Raw genomic sequence first — 16,897 nt, 5'->3', positions numbered from 1 at the left:
TTAATTAAGTCCATGAAAATAGACTATTTAGATTCAGATTCAGCTTAGATTATGGATTAGTTTACTTTTCAGATATGGAGCATTATTTGATTTAGGACCAGTTTCTTCTCTTATAAATACTAATGTAATTGTAAAATCATAACATAACGAATTGTGAGAGATCAATACAAAGCTTGTGGAGTAGGAATTTCTGAACCACATAAATCTTTGTCTTATGTGATTTTCGTTTATTTTCTTATTCTTATTTATTCAACTTGGGTTTTGCTTTCGTTGTAGAACAATAAATAATTGTAGGCCTGTTTATTGTAGGATGAGATAATTTTGACAATAAGAAAAGTGTGTATCGGAGTAAAGAAAGAGAAAGGAATATTTAATTTTTATAGGGTAAAGAGTGTTAAGTGCATCAAAAGTGAAAATAATTTTTTTTCCATATTTTGAAGAATAAATTTTATTTTCTCTACACTAATAAAACCTAAAAAAATAGGGCCCTTGTAAGTTTGAGCCCAAGCCCTTGGTCACTACTATCCTATGACCGGACTTGCTTATAAATTTTAAAGTTTATTTCTACAGTTTGATTTTCCTTTCTTCTATTTCATTTTATCATAAATTTTAATGCTTTATTTGATAATTCCTTAATGCATTAACAATATGATGATAAGTTACATGTTGTTTAACATATAAATATTAACAATTTTCCAATATTAAGAACATAACTTCTACTTACATAGAACCAAAATATAAATTCCTTTTAAGCTAATACTTATATTAAATCTAATTAGCGAATATACTCTTAAGATACAATATTGTAAAATCTAAATAGATTGCTAAAGTTAATTAATCTAATACATTCAAAGTAAAAGAGAATGGCTAGAGACGTTCATTTGAATATGATATTCTCATAAAAATATATTAATTTCGACCCGATTAGTTCCTTTAACCATAATCGAGTTTAACCTTGATTAGTTAACAGCCGTCAGATATACATAATATCAACCAATCTGATCCGTTGATATAGGATGATATTTATATATATATATTTATCACATCATGTATTCATTTTAGGGTTTTACACCCCCTTACCGCCGCTCTCTTGTTCATATATCTTATCAAACCATCTCTTTCTTTGGCTTAATCTCTTGATTTCTTCTGCAAATATTTATAAAATTTAACTAGTTTATACATCCAAGAGGCTGGTTAGATAGTTGTTTATGTGTATTTATGTCAAATCGCGAGATATATAATCACTTCCCTTTTCCATTCAAACAATCAGGTTTGCAAAACTGCTCTCTAGAAGTTTATCATATTTTACGAATACTTTCAATCCCCTCCATATAAGAAATCTCATTTTCCATTCTTTACATTATCTCTCGGTACACATCCGACTATCTCCGTCTTGGTATGTATCTCAAAATTTTACAATCTATTTAAATCGAAATATGTGTTGAAGTATTAATTATGTACAAATGTAAGTATTTCTTCATCATTTGATTATATCCAACATAAAACAACATTATACCAACAAGAATCTAAAAACATTATGTCACCATGTTATGTTCTTTTTTATTTATACGTGATTTAATATTTTTTACTGGTTTGCGATTTTTTACAGATCTTCAATATTCCGCGACCCCAATATTTTCATGCAAATTGAATTGCATCATGACTTTTCTCAAGTTCAAAGGTAAGCTATATTTAAATTTCTTAATTTGGATGATAAATGTATAGATAAATTTTGATTGCCTCGGTTAGGTGTAATTGAAACCAAATTTCTGAATTTATCTTTTTATCAAACCGAAAAGGATTTAGTTCACATTTATTTTGCTCCTAAATAAAAAATGAATCCATATTCGAACTTAGTCGAAAATCTGAATATTTATTTATACATAGCATATTATTTCTTTTGTTCGATTTCTAATTCAATTTCAAATATCCATCAACCGTGTCAAGTGACTTAATGATATCAATTTTGGATATTGGTGTAACGAGATTTGGATCAACCTTACGTGATTACTGAACATGATCCTTACCCCAATTTGATATGAGTTTTCTCCCCAAAATACACATAACATAGTAAATATTCAGTATTCCAGCATGATTTAAAAATCTTTATTGCTCAAGTGACCAATACATATTTACTTATATGTTTATGAATTATTTGCAGTAAACAATGAAGTAAATGCTCCAGAAAAGATGGATGTCTCTGCACCATGGTTTACCTATCGGTAATACTCCTTCATATATATTTTTCATTTATGCCAAAATTTTCAACACTACACTTTAGATGTTTTTATTATGTTGCTCTTATATGTACCCTTACATGTACCCTCGTATGTACACGCTACCAATTCCATGCCAATATATTGAACCTGAATTATTACAAATAGAGTTGGCTATAAATATGTAAATGGTGAACAAACCGGCCTGATAACGACATGGTTTATTAGGAACTCGAACTCGAATATAAGAATGTGTGGGTTAAGCTAACGAGCTCAGGCCGAGCTATTAGCATGTGTGGCTTGAGCTCGGCACGAGATCATTAGACTTGAACTTGGCTAGTTAAATCTAAAAAAATTGACATACATCCCGATTATTAATATTTTAAGTTTAAAATTACACTTAAATATGTAATCCATAAATCATTTGAGAATAATAAATTCAAATTTAAGCTTTTTCAGTTGTGTTGAAAGTGATAATTATAGTGGTTCTAGTGGGCGGGTTTGAACTTTTTTTAGATAATAAATGTTATTTTTCACAAGCTGTTCGTGAACGACACAAATATGTATTGGCTTATTTTCATTTGATGAAAGATCGTGTATGGCTCTATTATTTTAGAAACTTGAGGTTGATACATATTTTTGCGGTAGCTCATCTTGGCTTGTTAAGAATAATATTAAACTAAGAAACAATTATAAATTAATTAAGAATATACTTTATTTTCATTTTTATTGACAAGAGATAATTGATCAATGTAATCCTTTCATTATGTTTTCTACTCGTGAAAATACTCCAATAGACAAGCCACCGAATTAGATAATTACTTCAGGGAGACAAGAAGATAGTGAACAAGATGACGGTTGGGTGGATCATTATAATGAGAAAAGGAATGATGTTAGTTATATATACACAATTATTCTATATTTTTTGGACAATATTTTCTATATAATTTTGCCCAATATAAAAATTGACCAAAAATTTGCATTAGGACGAATAGAAATGAATTATGACGAAATGTCACTCTTGCATTTCTTGAATGCTGAAAAAAATATTTCTCAAACTTGTTTCTTGATCCTTTACTAAACAATGCGGGAGAATGGAAGATGCCAAGTACGACAAAACAAATTTAAAAAAAATTCATGTTTAAATAAAAGTAAAAAAACAAAATTTAAAACTCCCTTAGTAAACTGAAGTTAGGATTGATTGCTAGATCAAGTTTGTAGAAATAAACAATAAAAAAGAATCTAGGGGTACCTTTAATTGATCTTTATACTAAAAATTAATAAGTGTGATAGTATAAGGAAGACATATATGTGGTCAAAGTCGTAATATGTAGCTAGCTATTAGGGAACATTATATGGAAATGCAAACTTCATATTTTCATGTTCTTGTTACCTTCTGCTACTAGTAAAAAATGTTTGTGTCCTCTGATTTCCCTTTCAATCATTCAGGAAAGCATGGGGTTTTCGGACATGATCAATGGTGAGTACGCCATCATGCACACACATACGTACCCATATGACATGTTGTATTGCAAAAATTATTAGTAATAATAAACATTGGTCATATCTCTTAGGAAATATGTTGTTATCATGGTTCGCTTTCCTTCTGAAATTTATTTTATAAATCCCTACTTAGATTTCACATGTGCTCTGTAATTGTCATAACATAATTGTGGTTGCCAAATTTCTTGAACACGTTTTTAACTTAATACACAAAATATCAGATTCAAATATTCCAACACATAATACAAATTACATAAAAGCTGAGACAAAATTGAAAAGTAAAAAATATTGTAACCAACTTGTAGTATTGATTATATATTTTTCATGTGCTGCCTCCGTCCATTAAAGAAAATTAGAAAAAATCATAAATTTATATCAATGTGCCTATAAATTCTGAATTTATAGTCACCTGTTAGACTTTCTTGCGAATATGAAGATAGAAAAATTATTTAGAATGGTTGGTAGTTTATCCAGATTAAAGGATCAACTAAAAAGGTAGTTTATCCAGATTAAAGGATTAACTAAAAAGGTACTGTTATTACTTAACTAACAACGATCTTTTAGTAGGGATCTTACAACACTATATATATTATTAGGATTCTAAATCTCAAATCCTGGATGAGACGGGAGTGTTAAAAAAAATAGTAAGATTTGACGGAATATACATGTGTACGTGACTACATACATATAAATGTAACCCCTCTGTTCTCATTCTTGCATAGCCATCAAGCACTCCATTTCTTTCTTTTTGTTTGCTTCATATTTTAATTCTCTGCTCATATTTTATTTCAGGCACTTGAAGCTTTGCTAAATATAGTTCGGTTCCTGAGGTTTCTTTTTTGTCAGGTATTGTAAAAACACAAAACACAATCACATTTATCTCCTGTACATGCACTTCAGAACAAATCTCTCTCTCTCTCTCTCTCTCTCTCTCTCCCGCTCTCTCTCTCCTTCTCTCTCTCTCTCCCTCTCTCTCACTCTCCCTTAATAGTACTCTTTATGAAATACATGTGCTTTATGTATGAGCTTCTGCAACTGATCGATCAAATTTGAAATTTAATTAGGATGGTTGATGTTGTTACAGGAACTAATTTCGGAATATTAGTCTGCTACTACCATCAAGCTCATTGATGCCTACCACTTCCAAGTTCACTCTGCAAATTCTTTGTGATTGTTTAACCCTCATGTCTTCATGTTGCAACTTGTACATATATATGTCAACTTTTTTTCAACAATTTGGTTTTCTTTACATATGTTTAGTTTTATCAAGAATTGTGATGATTGATAATGCCTATGTTGATCACATTCTAGAGTTATTAAACATAGAAAATATTACCAGTTTCCCAATATTAACTATGTAACTTCTACTTATTGAACCAATTCCTTATTTAAAAACTCATTACAATCTACATGTATGTAAGTGTCTTGTTAATTAATGGTTAATATCAATAAGCAAAGCAAACTACCTTGGTAGAGAAAGATGCTATAATTGTTTAGCCCCATATGATATAATCATATATAATGTATTTAAGCAATTCTAGTGTTAAAAGTTTTCTATTAATTTTTTTTGAACCAATATGACACCATTGATTTTATTCTCATGACAGTTTAAAAAAAAAGTTATGCCAAAATTCATTTATAGACAAAAAAATTACATGAAATATTTCCACCACATCACTACAACAAAATAGGCCAATTACGACGGCCATCATGAAAAATTATAGTTTTAAAATTTCAATGCTAAAATGATTTTAAATTGAACCCTAAATATAAGTTATAAATTATATGTACTATTATTAACATGATATTAAATAAAATTTAAAACTGTTCAAAAAATATTTTAAAAAAGAGTACTTAAAAGATTGTAGCATGAACTTTGTTTTAATCAAAATCTTATGCCAAATATGTGTTATCATTACACACATAGATTAAGAATCGAGCACTAACAAAATTTGAGCCAATAAATTACTATTTATGATCATATTAAAAATTCCTAAATATAAGACCATTACAATTTAACATTTTACTCCTTTTCTTTTAGCCTTTTCTTTGCTTTCTCTTCTGATGATGCATAGGTGATATGGGTGAACCCGCTGGACGGGTTAGAGGATAAAAATGACCCAGCACACTTACCTGGGTTTGTAAAAATTTTAACGGGTCAACATAAAACTATACTTTTGACCCAATCCTATTATTTATATATTGGGTTGGATCGGGTTGGTTCAGGTTAGGTCAAACCCCCTTATCATGGTTCGATTCCCAAATAAGAATAGAAAATTAAAATCTAACATTAATACATGACCAATGAAAATTCTAAAATATAATTCGAAAATAAAATTATTTTTCACATGGGAGTATGACTAGAAGACCGGAATAAAAAAAATTGACAATCGAACATAAAGTTCTTGATGAGTTGTAGAAAGAGTATATAAAAGTTCAAAAGATTATACATCACTCGCTATTTAAAAAAATAAAAAATCATACTACTATTATGATTTAAACAAAGTTCATTTAAAAAAAGACATATCCTTGCAAGTATTTTGAGTATATAATTGGAGTAGCTTCTTTATCTGACATCAAACTGTTTCGAGGATTTTACTATAATAATGTATTTTGACTTTAGTTAAAACTTAGTTTTACATAATGTATGTAAATTAATTTATAAATTATATATATATTACTATTATATAAAAGACAAAACATTGAAAGTTTTTTTATGGTACCTGTTTTATAGTACACGATTGTTGTGGAACAAAAACCTGAGTGTGTTAGTATTCAATGCTAGGGTTGGTGAGCTTCGAGGTTTAATGGTCGCTCTTGCGTTCAGGACTATCGATCCTTGCAAGATGCATACGCATCTATGTGTTGTAGAGAATCAAGCCAAAAACGTAGTTCTAGGTTGAGGGGTAGAGCCCTTTATATAGAGGTGAGTCCAGTGTTAGACTTTTGTTGGGAGACTTGGTTGATAAGTCTCCAACTTAGATGGTGATTATGAGTCCTATTGAGGAAGGAGCTCTAGAACCTTCTGTGTAGGACTTTGAGTCTGTTTAGACCATATGTCTCTACTCTTTCAGCCGTATTGAGCCTAGTCCTTGAACAATTTATGTTCTTGGACCTTGACGACCTGAGCTGGTGGGCCTTGCCTAAATGGGCTGTCTTGATCTTACTACGAGCTTGGACCAGACATGTCTATACTGGACTTCAGACAAGAAGCCCAAGTGTAATTAATGCGACATTAAATGTGTCTTTAGGATGTATTTTCTATCCATATCATTAGCCCCCCAACTTCCATGAATACTGCTCGAGTTTTCGTGGAAGTTGTAATGGTCTATTCGCGACTCGGGGTACTTTCGGCCATTCTTGGGTATCGGCCCTTCATGGGTATCGGCTCTTCATTGGTATCGGCCCTTCATGTGTGTCAGCCTTTCATGGGTATCGTAGTTTTATTGTAAAGTGTGGAGCAACCTACATATTTACAACGACTTATTAGTGCAAGTACACACACTTAAGGCCTTTGCACAGGCTATTTGGATAGTGTTTAACACTAAACGGCCCTATCCGGGGCTAAAAACCGAGCGTTTATCACCCCTTAACCTTCGACAAGGTTAATTATAAGGTGAAAGCTGCTAACTATCCCTAATCTGGGCTAATCGGCCCTAATATGGGCTAATTTCCATGCACAAGTCACTAATTAGGCTTAAAAGAGCCTAATTTTAAGCTAGAATGCACTAATTGGCCTTAATAGAGGCTAATCGGCCCTAATCGGGGCTAATTAAGACTAATCAGTATGTATAAGACACTAATTATCCCTAATTCATACTAATTATAAGAGTGACTGGGTTAAACGACCATAATCTGGGCTAATTTCACCACAAAAATCACTAATTCCCCATAATTTGGGTTAATTACGCCTAATATACACTAATTAGCCCTAATCTAGGCTTAATTTCACTAAACGGCCCTAATCTGGCCTTAATCTTAAAACCTTAAAATTTAAAAAATTTTCAAAACTTTTCTGATTTTTTTTTCATTTTTTTCGAAATTTTTCAAAAGGGGTTACCGGGGTTGTGCAGAACCACTTGTAGCAGGACTCTACAGGAGGCTCTGCTCGGCCTCATGCCCTCAAATGTGGGCTACTCGGCCACTTTGAGGAGAACCTCCTGGTCGGCCTTTTGGTGGTTGCCCAGGGGTTCCTGCCCCTAACTTTTTTTTTGAACTTCTCACTAAGAGTTCACGGTTTCTACATACCTTTTCATGCCTTTGCTTCTGATGGTTGCCCATGGAATTAACTTCATGGTTGCCTTTAAGTTCCGCAGGGCTCTGTTACGACTGTTTCGGTGAACGTTCTGTACTCATCCTAACGGACGTTATGTACTCGTTCTTGCTGAATGTTCTGTGTTCTATTGAACTTGTATATATAGAAAGTCTTATACTCCATCGAATTTGTCCAAAACTCCTTCGTAGGATGTTCTATACTCCAACAAGCTCGTTTTCGTGGACGTTCCAATCTTCACAAAATTTGGTTTTGCTGAGAGTTATGGTTTTCGAGAAATTTCCTAAGGATCTCTCAAGAGGGTCTCCGGAACAACTTTTGAAGGCCTCATGGTTCTCCTACAGGAGTTTCTGGTCGGCCAAAAGGCCTCAACTTGAGGGCTGGTCGGCTGGCAGTGCCCCGGGGGCAAGTTGTGGCAGTCATGGCTCTCCTACAAAGGCTTCTGGTCGGCCAAAAGGCCTCAACTTGAGGGCTGGTCGGCTGGTAGTGTCCCGGGGGAAAGTTGTGGCCGTCATGGATCTCCTACAAAGGCTTCTGGTCGGCCATACGCCCCCTATTTTTGTGCTAGTCGGCCAGGAGTACTGTGCACATAAGTTGGGGTCGTCACGGCTCTCCTATAGAGGCTTCTAGTCAGCCATATGCCCCCCATTTGTGGGCTGGTCGGCCGGGAGTGCCCCGCACATAAGTTGTGGCCATCACGGCTCTCCTACAGAGGCTTCTGGTCGGCTATATGCCCCCATTTGTGGGCTGGTCGGCCGAGAGTGCCCCACACGTAAGTTGTGCCCGTCATGGCTCTGATACGGAGGCTCCTGGTTGGCCAAAATGCCTCAATTTATTGGCTGTTCGGCCAGAGCTTCCCCGCATGCAAATGATGGCCGTCACGGCTCTGATACGGAGGCTCGTGGTAGGCTAAAAGGCCTCAGTTTGTTGGCTGGTTGGCCGGAGCTTCCCTGTATGCAAATTATGGCCATTATGGCTTTGATATGGAGGAGAACGTTTTGTTCTCGTACTCGTGAGTTCAGCTGAAGAGATAATCTTGTCTTAATTTTCACTAATTTTTCTAATCATGGTGATTAACATAATTGTCCTTTAGTTAAGACTAATGACTTGTATTTGGTTTCAGCCAGGCTTTTTTTGGAAGACTGATACGATAAGCGATGCCATGCATCGCTTTTCTCGTTTATTATGTCGTCCTTTCTTGCCTTTCTATCGCTCTTCTTCATCATTTCCGGTGTTATTTTAGGGAGGTACCTGCTAGCGCGAATCAGGCAGACTTACGACCTGATGTAGCAGGTGACCTTTTTTCTATAAAAGAAGATGATAAGTGCTCATTTTTATTCACACCTTCATTCCTTACCTTCTCAAATTCTCAAACTCTCTCAAGCTTGTATCTTTCTCCAAGCTCTTCAAGAATGTGTGGCGGACAAGGTCCTAGCAAGTCCTCTTTTTCTCAAAAGGAAGCTCTACACAAGAGGGCCACTCTCCGCTCCCTCCAAGGTATAGCTCATATTTCCCCCTTCTCAATTGACCGTTGTTAAAACAGTCTGAAGAGTATGTTAGATGAGAGGGCAGACGAGTACCCTAGTACCGTCCATTTCGACGCGTTTCATCACAGAAGTATGCTCCGTGAGAAGGATGTCGAGGAGATTAAGTCGATTTACTCCTGGCCCGACTGCTTAAGGTTTCGTAAAGCTAAGCCAAGTGAGAGGGCTTGTAACCTTTGCCACCAAAGGCTATTTCTATTCAAGGCGGCCCTTAAGTCCGGGCTAAGGTTTCCCCTGCACCCTTTCATTCTGAGACTTCTAGCTAAACTCAAGATTCATCCATGCCAGCTCTACCTAATGAGTGGTCTTTTATAATTTGATTCATAGTGTGATGTCTTGACTTAGGCATCCCCTTAAGTGTGACGATGTTCCGTATTATCTTCATGATGAAGCCTTCTCCTTTGAATCAGCCTGTCTGGGTTGTGATACAACACAGAGCCCACATTCCTCATATGTTGAACACCAGTTTTCTCAATGACTTGAACCACAAAGGAAACAAGAAGTTTGTGGTCGTTGGGCGGAAGGATGGAGACTGGGGGGCATACTTCAGACGTGACTTTAGCAGCCCAGTTGATAGTTCTCACTTAATTCTCAACCTTTCTGATGCCGAGCTTCTAGCCAGAGATCTACTCACTAAAGATGATGGGGTAACCCCTTATTGGGAGTTCATAACAGAAGTCAAGCTTATGGAGCTGGCCTTAGTTCCCTCTCTATTGAGGTTATTTATCTTTGTTTTTCCTTAACTTTGTGCAAGTTTGTTTTAATATCTGCTTTCTTTTCTTCTTATTTCAGCTGTAGAGGCTCTCGATGCCAAAGCTAAGCCGAGCGATGCTGTTACGGGCAAGATGGCCAGAGATGCAAATAAAAAGGCCAACCATATTCCTAAGGTTCCAGCATTCCTTGAGGCGTTGGGATCTGGTCAGAAGAGAACCAAAGATTTTGACGGGAGTGCCAGGACCCCTTTTGAGCCGGGATGGGGTATCTCTTCCAGCGACTCCGTATTCGGCATCCCGGGCCTTGCCCTTGAGTGGTCGAGGAACTGAATCACTCCTCCTGACCTCCTATTCCTCTTCTGGTGAGAAGCTTCTTGAGGCCGAGATGCTGGGGGCTCACGCCCTCTATCAGGTAAATTTTTATTTAAGTTTTCCTTTTTTTAGAACTTGGAAAGTATTATAGGAATCACTCCTTGGGGGCTCGGCCCTTCATACTTAAATTTTTTATAACTATACTCATACTTTCTTTGTCAGGCCAATGCCTACTTCGTTGCGTCCTCTACTCAGGCTGTCAAGATGAGAGGCGACTATGCTGCACTGCAGACTTCCATGAACAAAATGACTATCTCCGTGGGGGAGTGGGAATCCAAGGCTCATGAAGTGGAGGGAAAGCTCGCCGTTATGGAGAGGAAATATGCTAGCTCGGAGGAGAAGAGGAAGAAGGAATGGAAAGACCTCAAGGGAGCTTATCACAGATCCTCTAGGTTCACCAAAATGATGGACGAACATGATGATGAGATGCGTCTTGTTAACATGGCCATGGGTTGGAATATGGGAATCAAAGACGCTCAAGGCGTATGGATGGATGTGGTTGATCCAAGCCTTCTATCTTGCCCCTGGAAACTACCTACCATGGATCTATCCGTACAAGCTTCTGGATCTGTGCCCTCGACTCCTCGTATGAGGTCTCAATCGAGTTCTAGTCACGGGGGTTCCGGTTCCGGTTCTAAGGGTAAGGCCCCCTCGGGTAGCCCTAACTCAGAGCAGCCCTTCATGGGAAGATTGCGGAGCCGATTCCAGGGAGTAGTGGTTCTTCTTCTGAGGAAGGCTCGGATGTCGAGGGGGAGGATTCTTCTGATGAGTGAATAACGTGGCCTTGCATGGCCTTGATTGCTATACGTGGCTTTTATTTTCAGAACTCATTGATTTGAACCTTATTGGTCTATAACTTATTGGTCCTTCGGGACTCTAACTTATGATCCTTTGGGATCTTTTATCTATGCACTTCGTTTAATTTCATTTCATACTTATCTTTTATTTTCGGCATTTGGTCCTTCAGGATTTGCATTCTTTATATGCTCGTACTTAAATAAATTGGTAGACAAGATGATAGAAATAAACTTGCATAGATAATATCTCTAAGAAATGGGTTCAACCCTTACATAAGATGGTTTCGTCGACCTTATTTATAAACTTAATACTAAGTACTGGGAACCTGTAGTGAATGTCCTAAACATAATAAACCTTCAGGTTTGAAGCATGCCAAGTGCGAGGCACTTCATCACCATTCATGGTCTCTAACTTGTATGATCCTCATCCCAGTGTCTTCCTGACCTTATAAGGTCCTTCCCAGTTGGGGGCTAGCTTTCCTCCCTACCCTACTCCAGATGCCTCAATCTTCCTCAAAACCATATCTCCCTGTTGAAAGAACCTTTCTTAAACCCGTCTATTGTAATAAAGGGAGGCTCTTCGTTGATGCTCTGCATTGTAGGCATTGGCCTCATCCCTGACCTCGTTAATTATTTATATACCGTAGTCGTAGTAGCACTGACAATCATACATATATATTTTTACTCAACAGAGCATCAGTCATGGATGTGACATAAAAATAATTCATATATCGCAAAGACTAACTACTGATATTCAGAAGTTTTTTCCAAGAATATGAAGATAAATTTGTTATAATATCATCATTCAAATTATTTTGATGTTTCTTTCAATTATGATTATAATATTTATTTTTATTGTAACTTGATAACATTGTATATTATTTTTATAAAATTAAATATTTTCAATTTGATGAATTTTTTTAAATATTAGTTGAACTTGTTAATCCTTCAAAATATCGACTAATATTATTTTTTTTAGTTAGATAGCATAACATGGATTAAATCAAATAGTAGAATACATTATAGTGTTAACCTTTTTCAAATAATTGAAAATAGTTGTACAATATTTTCCAACACTAAATATTTTTTTTGAAATTTATTATTGCTAATTTTAAATATTTTTTTTTCAAAATATTGATTTCTATAATTTTTCAAGTTTCTTATTTATATATATATGAGTTAAGTTCTATTGAGTCTTTGTTTTTGGTTGAGTATGGGAGTCCATATATGTTCTGCAAGTAAAATAGTACAATTTTTTTTGTAAAATGTATTATAATGTGAATCATGTTCTACAAATATCACTATTTTAATAAATATCTTGCAAATCTTATACATTTGACAGGTTGAACATTGTAGAACATATGATTTTATAAAATATGATCAGTTTGAAGAACATACATATTCACGTTGTAAAAAAAGTAAATATTCAAGTTGCTGAACATTAATGATGTAACACACGTTTACGTTATGTAGTTTATTATTTTAGTTTTTAAATTATTGGAAACATAAAACATGAACCATTAGATTGGATTGTAATATAAAGTTAGGATTTTGGACTCGAGAACTCCAAAAAAGGGACTTTATGTATATGATTATTTATAATAACCATATCAAATTGAATAATATAAATTTAAATATTGGGTCAAGTTCCAGATGTAAATATTATAAAACCAGCCAGTTAGTAATTATGATACATAATATCAATTGACTTGATCGTATAAAGACCTCAAAAATATTAATTTTATTAATATAAGATATTATAAAATTTATCCTTATTGGTAAGATATTCTCGTCAAACTCGTAATTTAAATTTATTAAACATAGATAGTGATGATGTATTTTCGGCTTTATCATATAGTCAAATTTCGAGTATTTTTTCAAAATGGGTAAAATTCTGATTTTGAAGTTAGTAATTTTGATACATATTATCAATTAAATTGCTTTTATAAAAATCTCAAAGATATTAATTTTTACCAACATAAGATATCACAAAAATTTTCTTTGTTGGTAAGATAGTCTAGTCGAACTCGTAATTTAAATTAAACCCAGCTAGTGACGTGATATTTACAGGCACGTCATTTAGTCAAATTTCGAGTATTTTTTAAAAAATTGGTCAAGTTCTAATTTTGAATTCGAAATAAATCGAAATACGCTAATTATAACTTAACTAAATATGTAGTACACATATACAATATTTATATAAGTGTATCTCTTTTTAACATATAAAAAAATTTAATTATATGTACAATTTATTTTTTATTAAAAATATATTTAAAAAATGTATAAGACATAATTTTCAAATTAAAAATTGTATAATAAATAAGGGAATGATCCGTTTATATACTATGCTTAATTTTATATCTCAAATTCAATTGTTCAAAACTAATTCCACAAATATTTTAGTAATCATGTTTAAAGTTAAATAAATTGTCGCTATTTACGACACTGACATATTATGTATATGATAAAAAACTTAACTAATAGTGTGGTGTGGTGTTAAGTTGATATGGTTGTGAATGTAAAGACTCGGGTTCAATTCTTCCCAACAACCTTTAAATTTGGTTGGTAGTCGGTCTGGTCACCGTAATTATAATAATATTTTAAATAAAATACTCTCATAAATAGATAAATATTCATAACAAAGTTATAACATGTCTAATGATTTTGGTTAATACAAAATAATATATTAAATTCACCCGGCCGGGCTAAACAATATTATTGGATCAATAATAAATATTATTGATCCCGCTAAAAACATTATATTATTGGATCAGACTATAACAAAATATACATTTGAAAGGAAATTCGTAGGGTCGATATAATATCATCAAATTAAAGCAAAATAATCCATAATATTCGTTCGGTCTAAAATAAAATAATAATCATCCCGAGCTAGAGTAAAATTAAATAAAACAGTAAGTGTAATTAACTGGATTTGGTTGATATAACGGGTCTTAAGCTAATATAATTTTTTGTCATTAACACATAAAATTTTATCATTGATTCGGGTTTAAACATATTAAGCTAACATAAATGTGAATATAGTTGGTTGAATTTGGTCGACTAATGACAATTCGTATACTACTGATCTCATATAAAATTTATCTTTTAATTAAATATAATATTTTTTCATAAAAACACCTATAAATATCAATAAAAATATAAATTTCAATCATTACATTATTTTTTAAAACTATAGTATCACTAACTTATACACCTATGTGTATGTTAAAAAGTATAATGAAATCATATTATTAAAATTTTAAATAAATAAGTTTCGTAACTTAAATTTTTTACTTCAAATTGAATTCAAAAAAATTATATAATATTAAAAATAATCCGTATATCGCACGGGTTTTAGGCCGGTATTAAGAATTCGTAAAAATCCAAATTAAAAAATAAAATTCTAAAATCCAAATTGAACAAATCTGAAATTTCAAAATCTCAAAAGTAATTGAAAATCCTGATTTATATTGCTCAATATATTCTGGTTGAATAATGTTTTAAAATAAATTCTTAATAATGTTTGAATAAATAAATTGATTGTTGTTTTTTCAAAGTAAGTTATTACATGATGGTTTCGTTTGCTTGGGTAATTACAAATTTATATTTGATTGTTACAGCATAGGAAAAAGAAATTGTTGGAATTGGGACATTGTCAAGGGAGATGACGGTTGTTAGCAAGAGTGTACTTGTGCATAATTGGGGTTTGTTACGATTACTTTAAGATACAGGAAGAATATTATGATTAGGAGCTTATTTTTGTACTGATCAAGATTCTATTAAGTCCTAGCTATCCTAATGGAGGTTATGCTTTAGTTTAAAGAAGTATAGTTTGGAAGTTATACTTTAGTTTAAAGATGTATCCCTGACGCACAAACAGTTTGGGGTTTGAAGGCACTATATGGACCGTAGATAAAAGGCATTAGAGTCTACGATATCATAGTTACTTTTATGTGTTTTCTTTGTTCCTTATATCTAATAGCTAGTGTCGTCCAATGCAGTATGTATGGGTTGCAAATACGTTATCTTATTAGAGGATTTACATAGAGATTAAACTGGAGCATAGTCTATATTTCAATGCTCTTTGTTCTGTCTTACCTATGATCAAGAGGGTGTCATACCTAAAAATAGAGTAACACTCTATGGACATATCTAAACCAAAAACAAAGACGTGGCTAGAAATTCAGGAATAAGTAAAGGTTTGTGATTATTGGACTGATTGGTGCCTCCTAATTTTGATAATACTCTTTCATTGATTGTTATATTGATGTAATATTAGTACTGTTACATTTTTTTCTTCCTTTCGAACACTTGAACTGTTTCTTCATACGAATTAACTATGGATGAAATTCCTATGTGCATAATGTTAGAAGTAATGTGTTTTTAAAGACGTAGTTATCCTATATAAATCTGTTTTTAATATCCAGGAAAATGAAACACTTCTTTCCCTGGTGGTTATGTAACTCAACAGCCACAACCTTGTAGTATATAAGGTTGTTATCTAATGAAATATCACATACTCTTCCAGTACCTTTTTTTCTCTTATATAATTCATGATATGTTTAACAAATTGGTATCAGAGCTAGATTCGATTAGAAACTGGGCGTAAAGAACAGCAGTAGGTGGAAATAACACGTCAACAATGGCTGCAACAAATCAAGGTGTGAATATTCAACAACCTACAATGCCCATTTTTAATGGTGAAAACTATGATTATTGGAGTTTGAAGATGAAAACACTTTTCCAATCTCAAGACTTGTGGGATTTAGTGAAAAGGGAATATGATGAATCAGCAAATTTAACAAATGCTCAGAAGGAGGCCTTAAAGGAGACTAAAAAGAAAGATGCAAAAGCCCTCTTCTTTATTCAACAAGCTATATCAGAGAGCTTGTTTCCCAGAATTATGAGGGTTACAATGACAAAAGAAGCTTGGGAAGTTTTGCAAGAAGAATTCCAAGGAAATTCCAAGGTAAGATCTATTAAGCTACAATCCCTCAGGAGAGATTTTGAGAACTTGAAGATGAATGAGTCTGAAAGTTTGAAGGATTATTATTCAAAAATAAATGAAATTGTCAATCAAATGGCTTTGTACGGTGAAGTGGTTACCGATAAGAAAGTTGTTGAAAAAATTCTGATTAGCTTGACTGATAAATATGATGCTATGGTGTCCATTATTGAATAAACCAAAGATATTAACACATTAAAATCTGGTGAGTTGATGGCATCATTACAGTCCCATGAACAAAGATTGATGAGACACTCCGAAAAATCCATTGAAAGTGCTTTGCAATGTAAGCTCAACTTAAACAAAAAGGAATCACCGTCTCAGAGTTATAATGGAGGAGTATCATCAAGAGGTGGAATGTTCAATAGAGGAAGAGGAAGAGGCCAAAGAGGAAGAGGAAAAAGTAATTATAACAGATATTTAGGTGATGCAAGTCAATCAAACAAGTGTGAAATATGCAAACGAAGTAGC

General features: G+C 33.6%; 1 protein-coding gene and 1 long non-coding RNA gene across 2 annotated transcripts; both read left to right on the top strand.

Annotated features, from left to right (window-relative positions):
- The first annotated feature begins 1,584 nt into the window (after positions 1 to 1,584).
- On the top strand, positions 1,585 to 5,007 carry LOC141704916 (uncharacterized). The gene is made up of 5 exons (XR_012568130.1): positions 1,585 to 1,681; positions 2,162 to 2,222; positions 3,666 to 3,696; positions 4,512 to 4,565; positions 4,804 to 5,007. It is a non-coding gene; the product is annotated as an uncharacterized LOC141704916 (long non-coding RNA).
- Positions 5,008 to 16,063: 11,056 nt separating this feature from the next.
- Positions 16,064 to 16,603, top strand: LOC141704917 (uncharacterized). Its single transcript, XM_074508058.1, has one exon. The coding sequence runs from the start codon at positions 16,064 to 16,066 to the stop codon at positions 16,601 to 16,603; it is 540 nt and encodes a 179-aa protein (XP_074364159.1).
- Positions 16,604 to 16,897: the final 294 nt, after the last annotated feature.

Source organism: Apium graveolens, unplaced genomic scaffold, assembly GCF_009905375.1.
Source record: "Apium graveolens cultivar Ventura unplaced genomic scaffold, ASM990537v1 ctg8411, whole genome shotgun sequence".
NCBI classification, from domain to species: domain Eukaryota; kingdom Viridiplantae; phylum Streptophyta; class Magnoliopsida; order Apiales; family Apiaceae; genus Apium; species Apium graveolens.
Note: the sequence above shows the minus strand (reverse complement) of the source record. Positions and strands in the feature narration are given on the sequence as shown.